The sequence below is a fragment of the Coffea eugenioides genome, chromosome 7, assembly GCF_003713205.1.
Source record: "Coffea eugenioides isolate CCC68of chromosome 7, Ceug_1.0, whole genome shotgun sequence".
Classification (NCBI taxonomy): Eukaryota; Viridiplantae; Streptophyta; class Magnoliopsida; order Gentianales; family Rubiaceae; genus Coffea; species Coffea eugenioides.
In genome coordinates, this window is record NC_040041.1 from 3,193,230 (window position 1) to 3,203,020 (window position 9,791).

General features: G+C 35.4%; 2 protein-coding genes across 5 annotated transcripts; one reads left to right on the forward strand and one right to left on the reverse strand.

Annotated features, from left to right (window-relative positions):
* Window positions 1-221: 221 nt before the first annotated feature.
* LOC113778814 (dolichol-phosphate mannosyltransferase subunit 1) lies at window positions 222-5,832 on the reverse strand. Of its 4 annotated transcripts, XM_027324312.1 has the most exons (10): window positions 5,667-5,832; window positions 5,438-5,515; window positions 3,445-3,584; window positions 2,368-2,467; window positions 2,236-2,269; window positions 2,087-2,163; window positions 1,312-1,337; window positions 1,059-1,223; window positions 863-977; window positions 222-628 (listed from the first exon to the last, which is right to left on the reverse strand). In XM_027324312.1, exons 3-10 carry the CDS (start codon window positions 3,552-3,554, stop codon window positions 524-526), a joined length of 732 nt encoding a protein of 243 aa, XP_027180113.1. In that variant the 5' UTR covers window positions 3,555-3,584; window positions 5,438-5,515; window positions 5,667-5,832; the 3' UTR covers window positions 222-523. The 4 variants fall into 4 exon arrangements, with proteins under 4 accessions (XP_027180113.1, XP_027180112.1, XP_027180114.1 ...); XM_027324311.1 differs by lacking the exon at window positions 5,438-5,515; XM_027324313.1 differs by lacking the exons at window positions 5,438-5,515; window positions 5,667-5,832 and having other exon boundaries at window positions 3,462-3,578.
* A 2,099-nt stretch (window positions 5,833-7,931) lies between these two features.
* LOC113777973 (small nuclear ribonucleoprotein SmD3b-like) lies at window positions 7,932-9,496 on the forward strand. The gene is made up of 4 exons (XM_027323208.1): window positions 7,932-8,090; window positions 8,636-8,751; window positions 9,270-9,336; window positions 9,422-9,496. Exons 1-4 carry the CDS (start codon window positions 7,932-7,934, stop codon window positions 9,494-9,496), a joined length of 417 nt encoding a protein of 138 aa, XP_027179009.1.
* Window positions 9,497-9,791: the final 295 nt, after the last annotated feature.

Consider the following 9,791-nt stretch of genomic DNA (forward strand, 5'->3'; position numbering starts at 1 on the left):
TGATGTAAAAAATATGTTTATAATGCAATCAAAGAAATTTTACAAATAAACCACTGTTCAAACACATTTGAATAAGCTTTTGTTTTTGAACAAAAATTCGTCTAGACTGTTAACATATTATTGTCTTGAATTTGCTAAGCGCCCTCCAGAGCACCTAGACTGAACCACATCACAAACAAGAAACAAATAGAAAAGATCACATACATATATTGGAATCACAGTTGTTCTCAATAATGTTGATACTCACTTTACTTATTCAAACAAAACCCAGAAAATTTAGATGCCTACAATCAAAGTAATCAAGCCACATTTAGTTTTGGCCTACAAAAAAAAGTACAGTAAATGTTAACTGTTGGTATAAAAAAAAACAGGAACTAAATCGAAAAGACCAATTTGGTGTTGCTTCCTCATCAGTTTCCTTGAGTTGGTTATGCGAATCATCATTGGCTTTAAACTATCCAAAAATGGTTGATTTCTAGGAACCATGAAGTTACTAAACTAAGCACACTTGTTCTCGTCCTTGTTAAGTTGTGAGGAGAAGGTATATAAGACCTTTCAAATATTCAACTATTTCAGATCCTCCAAGCTTTGAGCTCCCATACACTCTATCGACAAAAGTAATTGGAACCTGTGAAGACAAAAAATCGATTTCAAATATCTCCATTAACACAATAAAACACAAGGAGGAGATGCAAACCAACGAAAGAGCCAAAACTAAGAAGAAATAGTTCATCAGAGATCTTAAAACCAAATCACTAAATCTCATGTGTAGTTAGAAGCTATAGATATTTGCCAAGAAGAAGATGATAATCAACCCATTAAAACTAACAGACCAAATGATAAGCAACAAGAGATCAAGTACCTCAGCAATGTTGTAACCTTTTCGTGTAGCACGAACAATCATCTCCATCTGAAAAACATATCCTTTACTCACGCATGAGCCTATAACATCTTCAAGCACGGATTTCCTATAAAGCCTTTAGGCAAAATAACAGTTGTTAGCTAAGGAAGTGGAAGCTTAGGCAGAAGCAACTACAGCATTTGGTATATTGGTTTACCGGAAAGATCCAGTTAGGTCTGATACACCAGGCCAAAGGAGTGTCTGCGCAAGGACATTTGCTCCCCTGCTTGTCAATTTGCGCATAAGATTCCAACCATGCACGCCACCTCCTTTGACATATCGTGTTCCAGTAACTATATCTGCACCCGTCTCCATCTGCTTCCTAAACATCAAAACATATTCAGCTACTATACTTCTAAAACTTGGTAAAATTAAATAAAATTCTAATACTTGAGTTGAAAGGTTCTTACTTGATGAAGTTTGGAAGATATTTTGGCTGTAAAGCAAGAAAAAGAGATGCATTAGATAACAAGTGAAGCAACATATAAGCTAAATGAACACCAATAATAGTTCCACTGATATATAGGCTAAATGAACATCAATAATAGTTCGAGCGGAAGCGAAAAAACAAATAAAACACATGCCTGCAGAAAACCTCAAACACTCACACATTTAATCCAAAAGCGATGCAATACAAAAACTAAAAATTGACCCATGTAGTCTCACTGTGCTCAAAGGCCCTAATTCAACAAAATAACTTTCTGTTAAAACTCAGTTTTCCAGTTTGTTAAACACTGCCGCATATTATCTTCTCAACTTACCAAACTTACACCCAAGGTAAAAGACCAGTATCAAAGCAGCTAAAACTATTATGATTACTAAATGCACTGTAAAAGAGACAGCTCACCAAAAGTCTATTAGAAATGGAAATACACTTCAGATCTCCCAATCATTTCGTAATCTTCCACCAACCTCAAGCTCAACCCCAGAATAAGCTGCTTTCCCCCCCTTGTTCACACCAAATCCTAAGAAAGCGAGGAAAAAATGTGTTTCTTTTTTTTCCCCTCCCTTCCTCTTTTTCTTTTTGGAGGCACAAAAATTGGGGTGAGGACTATCTTTTTTTTTTTTTTTTTGGTGGCGGCCTTTTTGGTTTTTTTTTTTTTTGTGGGTTTGTGGTTGGTGTTGGGGGGGGGGGGTTTGATAGAGCGTCCTCTTCATCATTCTAGTGAGTAGGAGTGCACTTACATGGTGTGATAAATCAGCATCCATAATGACCACAAAATTCCCTGAGGCATGCTTCAGGCCATGGATGTAAGCCGTACCTGAAACTTAACTAAATTAATGATCCCTTTTGCTAGTTCAAAAACTTAAACCAAGGCCAGCCAAAGACATACCTAAACCAAGCTTCTTAGGTCTAGCCCTCAACAGCTGGATTAGTAGATAGCCTTACATAAGTAGACCTTTCAAAGAGATAAGCATAGGCAAAGCATCAACAACATTGCGAATTAATACTAAAGAGGACTTACAATGCGATCCTCTCCATAGACAGATTGCAGTTGTTTAACAATATCCTGAGTCCCATCTGGACTTCCATCATCCACAACAATAATCTCAAAATTGACATTCCTAGCCAGGTAAGGACCAATTGTCAGATACAAGTATAGATCATGAAGAGAATGTTGTTTGTCATTGTTTTAGTGTTAGTGTTTTTCACATCTTTAAGTAATATCTATCATCTAATGTCAAACCAAAACCTATGAAGCACAATCTCAAATAGTTAATTTCGTACAACAATTTGGTCCATGTTATTCACATATTCAGTTGCAAGTCCAAAGCTTCACCTTCTTACACCTAATGGTTCCCACACCCACTCATAACTATAGAGCTGAATATGCTCACGGCTAATCATCTAGAAGTTTGAGTGGACAAACAAGCAAACTTTTTCACAGCAAATCAGTTTTAATCAGCTTATCCTGGGCATATGTATAAGAAAAACTACACTTTGTTACCAATTACCAGTCATGATTGAGAGAAAAAAGTATCCATACAAAATATGTGCTACTGTGTGCATTGCTTATCAATTTTCAAACAATTCTGAAGCTAAGATTTTGATACTTCGCATGATATCTAAATCAAATACCCAGAAACACTTCTTTCCAAATTGTAAGTCAATCACACACACAAAAGCGCGAATAATAATAATAATATAATGCTATAATAATAGAAAGACTAATAATAATAATAAAAGCGAAGAAGTGTTCCTGTGTAACATGGAGATAATTATTTCAGCAGTTCATAGATGATTCTGATGACCAAGTAATAAGCTGTAAGATCAACAAAAACACTTCGTTCAAATAAACATAAATAAACCTTTTGATGCATGCAACAAAAAGATTTAGAACGTGAAATGAAAAATTCACAGAAGATAAGTGTAAAAGCCAAAAGTGCAATGAAAGAAGCCACTAGACAAACAAAGCAGAGGCAATGGAACATGCATCATCTGTTTTATACATATATTCACAGAAAAGGAAAAGGAGAACATGCATCATCATGGATAACTTGGTAACAAGAGAGAGAGAGAGAGACAGAGAGAGAGAGGGTACGGGAGATGCTTGAAGATGAGATAAACAAGGAGAGCAATGTTGAGGCGCTCATTGTAGGTGGGGATGATTATACTATACTTATTGCTATTCTCCTTTTGCTCATTGCCCATATTCTTTCTGCATCAAAATCCCTCCAACCCCTAGAAAGCGCAAATTTTTATTGAACTGGGTTAGAGAGAGAGACGGAAGGCAAAAACAAAAACACTTACAGCTAATGCAAGTTGTAGGTAACAACTGTTAGTATTTCAATTCAAACTAAAGTTCCATCCTATTAGTTTTGGTTGTTTGTGATAATTCAACCCTCTAATACGTTAAAGAGCTATACCCAACAATCCACTTGTCTCAGACTGAGCTGGAAAAGATGGAGCTCATGTGTTCTTCTCAGCAGCTTACTCCGCTTAGGTACTTGATCCCATCAACCAAATTGGATAGCAAAACAATTTTGGTACAGCTTTAAAATGCATATTTTTCTACCGCATAAGATTTTCATTTAGCTCATTCTTCTACTTGTCAAATTATGCCTCTTCAATTCCCTTTTGTGTCAGCCGAATTTCCAAAAGCAGTATAACTATCCTAATTCCTTATCAGTGAGCAATAGCTCTAACAAATTCTTAAAATTTGACGGAATAACACGACCGATCTGATTAAAAAAAATCTTCTTTTAGTACAATATGAAGGAAGCCCATCTTTTCAAGTTCAATTTCAATTAGTTCAAGTAAATTACATATTTCATGCTGAGTAAGAGCAGTAAAATATCACTGATGTCCAAGAATATATCCAAAACTTTTCGATACGGGTTGGTAGCTGCTGTAACTACGTGAGACTGTTCGAAGGAATAGCTCTAACATAAGGTACCCAAAATGTATAAAACAGTCAATAACGATTACACAAAGATTCCCATACAAATTCAGCTCTCCATCTAAACTAACTGAAGAAGCGTAATGAAAAGCTAGGAAATTCAATCAGTTTAACAACTTGAACTGAAAATCAGAAACGATCTAATCTTAAAGACGGCAACTTTATATGGTTTGGAAGCTTGAATTATGCGCAAATGGCCGAGACTTTGAGAAGACAATTATTGGGTTTAGGGCTTCGAATTGGGAGTTTGATAATATTAACGAGAGAAGTTCTCTCTTCTTTCGTCTCTTTCAAAAAACCGAGAAAGCAACTATTGATGAACGAGTGATAGCCTCGTGGGAATATAAAAGTCAATCCTTTGTTACCCGTGTTAATTAATGAACTGGGCGGGTTATTTGGGCCTGGTTTTTATCCATTTGGATATGAGTTTGACCCTTGAGGCTAACCTAGTGGTCATTGACAATCTGCGTTAGAAGCTTGCTATGCTTGTATGTAAGTAGTATAGTCCAATGCGGATTCTCCATCTCCTCCCATCATCCCTTGTAAAGTTTTAGATTAACGTTTAATGTACATATATTTTTATATGATCTAACTTAAATTTACACCACATTATCTGTATTCACATTTGAAATCTTTTATATGTATCATAGATGTAGACCTCCTTGTATATGAAACGGTAATCCAAAAACTGTTTACTTCATTTATGTGCTAGTATTTCATAACATATTCATTTCTTGAAGGTAATTGCTCTAGTGTTTTTCGAATAATCAACAATGACAACAATAAAGAAGCAGACTACTCACAAAGAGTGACAGAGATCAAAACATCGATGATGATCAATTCATCCAAATAATTTCAAAGAAGTTCAAAACTAAAATTACACTATGCTGTTAAGCTTTAGCTACACTGGCAACACCAGGATCGCCACAGCACTAAAGTGAGAAAAATTTGAACCCCAGTTACTGAAATATGGTCCACAGATCAATCTTCACCAAATCTTCTTAGAACATAAAAAGCTAATCAATTTCTATAGCTCAATGGTTAAATTAACACAACCCTGACAGAAAAATCCCAACTTTAGCAGAGAAATACAACGGCATTACAAGAAATGAATCCTCAATAATCTAAGACTTACAAAATGGTCAATCCTCTCTTAATTAACCCCTAATGCCTCAGGTGGCCCAAATCTTTTGTGGCATTACGCGAATCACAACTATTACAGGAAACAAGAAAAGGAAATTAAAAAAATAAAACCCAATTTACCAAAAGATTAAAAGGGCCAGTATCACTGGCATACGACAATTATAAATTAATTAAAAAAAACTCAGAGAGAGATCAAATAAAAAGCCAGAGGAGTATAGCACCTTCGATTTAGAGGGAAATGGGAGAGGTCGGAAAATGTTTAGAGAGAGGAGAGATGAGGAGGGTGGTGGTGGACGATGATGACGTTGGTCCAACACGCGTTGTCTGAAGAAAGGTTTTAAGGTGACAAGGAATTAAGGGAGAGGCCCAACGAACGCAGGGTTTGTTGGCGGTATTACTTCTCCACTTTACTCTTTAGTCTTTTCTGTGTTTCGGAAAATTTTTACGCTACTATAATTGCTTTGATTAAAATAATGGTACAAGGCTATTTCTTTTTGACCCCTAGAAGTTTGCTAATTTCTAAAAACAGTATACTATTTCACTGTAATAATTTATTAAGCACGTACAAATTATTGTGCTTGTGATACTTAACACGTTGAACTCCAATTCATAAGTTTTCCTCTCTCCACATCTAATTGATAGACCGTATTGTAAACTAACTCTCTTGATTTTGGTGAAATTTTGCATGATCGAGTGATTACATCAACTAATACTACTGAATCTAGCATCTTATTTCTATTAATCAAGTGTAGGTTGTAGCATTCCTGTACAACATTTGAGTGATACAAAATGGGTCAAATGAACTTGATATTGGAGAAATTTTTGGTTTTTCATCCATGACGATGGGCTAATTAAAATTGTAATAGCCTCGTGGGAATATAAAAGTCAATCCTTTGTTACCCGTGTTAATTAATGAACTGGGCGGGTTATTTGGGCCTGGTTTTTATCCATTTGGATATGAGTTTGACCCTTGAGGCTAACCTAGTGGTCATTGACAATCTGCGTTAGAAGCTTGCTATGCTTGTATGTAAGTAGTATAGTCCAATGCGGATTCTTCATCTCCTCCCATCATCCCTTGTAAAGTTTTAGATTAACGTTTAATGTACATATATTTTTATATGATCTAACTTAAATTTACACCACATTATCTGTATTCACATTTGAAATCTTTTATATGTATCATAAATGTAGACCTCCTTGTATATGAAACGGTAATCCAAAATTTGTTTACTTCATTTATGTGCTAGTATTACATAACATATTCATTTCTTGAAGGTAATTGCTCAAGTGTTTTTCGAATAATCAACGATGACAACAATAAAGAAGCAGACTACTCACAAAGAGTGATAGAGATCAATACATCGATGATGATCAATTCATCCAAATAATTTCAAAGAAGTTCAAAACTAGCAGTAAAACAATACAAATGCAACAAAATTTAAAGTAAAAAACTCTAACACCTTCAGAATACTATGAATGTGGAGTATGTCGAAACCATTTAAAAGTTTGTAAAATTTTCAATCAGTTAAATTTGAGAAGTGTATATCCTCTTTATCATGTACTCTTTGGAATTTTTTAATAAATAGGTCAGAGTTTATGTCCAACCTTACACCGTTTCTAGGTAATTTTTTATTAAAAAAAAGAAAACTATTTACTTTCACAAATTCTCATAAACTAAAAGTAGTTTTAATATCTTGTTATCTTTTCTTCATGCGGGCCTATTTGCCATAACACGTGGACTTGCAAAATTTACTTTGTCCTGCTTTTTATTTTTTTAAAACCCTTGTTAAATTTTGCATAACCTCTTATTTTCAAGCCAAAACCATTGCCATTACCCTTTAGTTTTTTTTTCTCCAACTCGAAAAGCCTTTTCCTTTTTGTGTTATTCCTACTAAAGTAAAAATATAGAGAAGCTAATACCTAGTTAGTAGTAACTACTAACTAGTAACTAGTAATGGTCTCTAACCAAGTAAAAGTCCAAGGCCCAAGGCCCCAGGCAATAAAAAGTTAGGAAAAGATTAGGAAGCATGGGCGGGTCAAATAGCAGATCTCACTTGTACGCGGCCACAGTATTAACTTTCCCTATCCTCGCCGCTAGGTGAAGACACAGTTCTCCTAGCTGAACCACAACGCAGCATCTTCCGGCGGCAGCCAACGGCGAGGATATACTTCTCTACCTCTTTATTCGGTAACGTTACTTTATTTTATCTCTCTCTTCTCGCCTTTTATTTATTTACTTACTTTTAATCTCACAAATTTCAATCTCTTGTATGCATCTTTGTTTTTTTTTTTTTTGCTATAATTCTTAGAATTGATTGTACACTTCTATTTTTACGTTTGTCTACGATTTTTTAAACTTTTTTTTTCGAAGCTTTGTGCTGGATTTATTGGTATATAGTTTCTGCTAATTAATTTTTGGTAGTTTTCTTGCTGGACTTTGGGTTTAGGGTTTTGCGTAGGGAGCATAGCAGGAAATAGCAATAGCAATGAGTCGTAGCTTAGGTATACCGGTGAAGCTTCTACACGAAGCCACAGGACACATCGTGACCGTAGAGCTGAAGAGCGGAGAGCTCTATAGAGGCAGCATGGTTGAATGCGAAGACAATTGGAATTGCCAGCTCAAGAACATCACTTTCACGGCTAAGGTACTCTCGTTCCAATGTTATTCTGCCCTTCATTAAGAATTGTGAAAGTGCTTTTCTGTTTCCGGTGTCTTTATGCTGCTTTTGAGCTTCGTAATGCCTTTTTCTTTCACTTTGATTCCAATGCATGATGGGCGGAAGCCTACGATGATTTTCTGTGGCAGGAAAATTGAAACTATGGGATGTTAGTAAATTGGAATTGAAATCTATTCATTCTTTAAGGAGGTAACATGGGTTGGGTGGTGAATGCTATTCAGAACACGAGGACAATCAGTTGTATTTGTGCTCATAAATGATTTATACAGGTTTTCGTAGTAAGAATTTCATGTTTGTGGCAAAAGTATTTTAAAACTATTATTGGCAATATGTTCTCATATAACAGAATTCTATCCAACTAAATTCCAGGTCGTGTATTTTCTTTTTTTAAATTCTTTGATCTTACATGCAAAACCGTTCTTTAATATGTGTTTTTTTTTGTTGTGGGTTAGGTCTTTAATATGTGTTTTTATTGTAGATTTAAGCATCTTATTTTATGATGTGTCCTTTAGGTGTCAGATGCACGTCTCAGATTTTACAACAAATTAAGTGTCTTCTGCACACATGCTTTAGAGTTCACAGAGTGTCGGACTACTTGGGGTTGGGGTTGTAAGGAACTTTTTGACCTGTGGATGCTCATTTATCATACTTATTTTAACTGACAGCTGGTTTTAAGAGTATTCCTCCCTTGATAATTTCATTGAAATTGGACCTGTCATTTTTGACATTCATAAGCAATTATTTCCAGTGCCATATAATTTCTTCTACATCAATGGCTACAGAATGTAAGATCTCTTTTTGAATTGTTGATAGCTTCTGAACAGTCTCTTATCCTTTCATGGATCTTTGAAGCACTGATATAATTTACATCTTCAGCCGCCTCAATCCTGATATCTTCTTTTTTGAACCTCTGAACTGAAGCAAATTAGCTTCAAGACTTCAGTTGTTTTTGATTACCTATTCCAGATATGGAGTTGGGTAAAATTTCATGCGATTCAGTAAACAGAATATAAATTCCATCGTTGCTAGATCATCTATATAATTCGGCGAAGAATGAACTAATAGTGGGATTTTTTGATAAAATGTTTTCTGATTCTCTCAACTGCTTTCTGAGTTCTGATTGCGGGTAAAACAAATTTTTATCAGGTTTATGGTGATTCCAGATATGCTTAAGAATGCTTTAATGTTCAAACGTTTAGAAGCTAGAATCAAGGTGCTTTCCCAGTTTGCCCATGTGTATTAGAGTGTATTTGTGACCATCACAGCTCTGCTTACACTTTTTATATTATCTTTTGAAGGACAAGGGTTCAGCACTTGGCGTTGGATGGGGACGTGCTGTTGCCATGAGAGCCAGGGTAAGATCTATTTCGTGACTTTTGCATCTTATACTCCAAGATCATTTATTTAAATCCAAAAGTTAGGAATGACACTCCATATCTTTATTGTAAGTTCTGAAATGCATTATGATCTATTGTCAAGAAAAGGCAATGCTGGATGGCCTCTCTAGAACTGGGATTTAATAAATACTGTAAAACAAAGAAAATTTAGTTGTACGGAGTATGTAAAATGATTAGCTTGGAGAAATATATGGGGTTACAAATTAAGTTTTGTGGGGTGAAGTTTGCCTGACTGTGCCATCCGTGTATGTAGGCTCAGGCTGCTGGTCGT

What these genes read in the sequence shown, in the direction of transcription:
- LOC113778814 (XM_027324311.1), bottom strand. Translation starts at nt 3,554, where the DNA reads ATGGGCAATGAGCAAAAGGAGAATAGCAATAAGTATAGTATAATCATC. An exon ending in CTCATCTTCAAGCATCTCCC is followed by an intron (nt 2,468 to 3,444) that starts GTACCCTCTCTC and finishes TTACCTGGCTAG; the next exon opens with GAATGTCAATTTTGAGATTA. An exon ending in ATGCTGATTTATCACACCAT is followed by an intron (nt 1,338 to 2,086) that starts GTAAGTGCACTC and finishes CTTGCTTTACAG; the next exon opens with CCAAAATATCTTCCAAACTT.
- LOC113777973 (XM_027323208.1), top strand. Translation starts at nt 7,932, where the DNA reads ATGAGTCGTAGCTTAGGTATACCGGTGAAGCTTCTACACGAAGCCACA. An exon ending in ACATCACTTTCACGGCTAAG is followed by an intron (nt 8,091 to 8,635) that starts GTACTCTCGTTC and finishes TGTGTCCTTTAG; the next exon opens with GTGTCAGATGCACGTCTCAG. An exon ending in TGTAAGGAACTTTTTGACCT is followed by an intron (nt 8,752 to 9,269) that starts GTGGATGCTCAT and finishes AATTTTTATCAG; the next exon opens with GTTTATGGTGATTCCAGATA.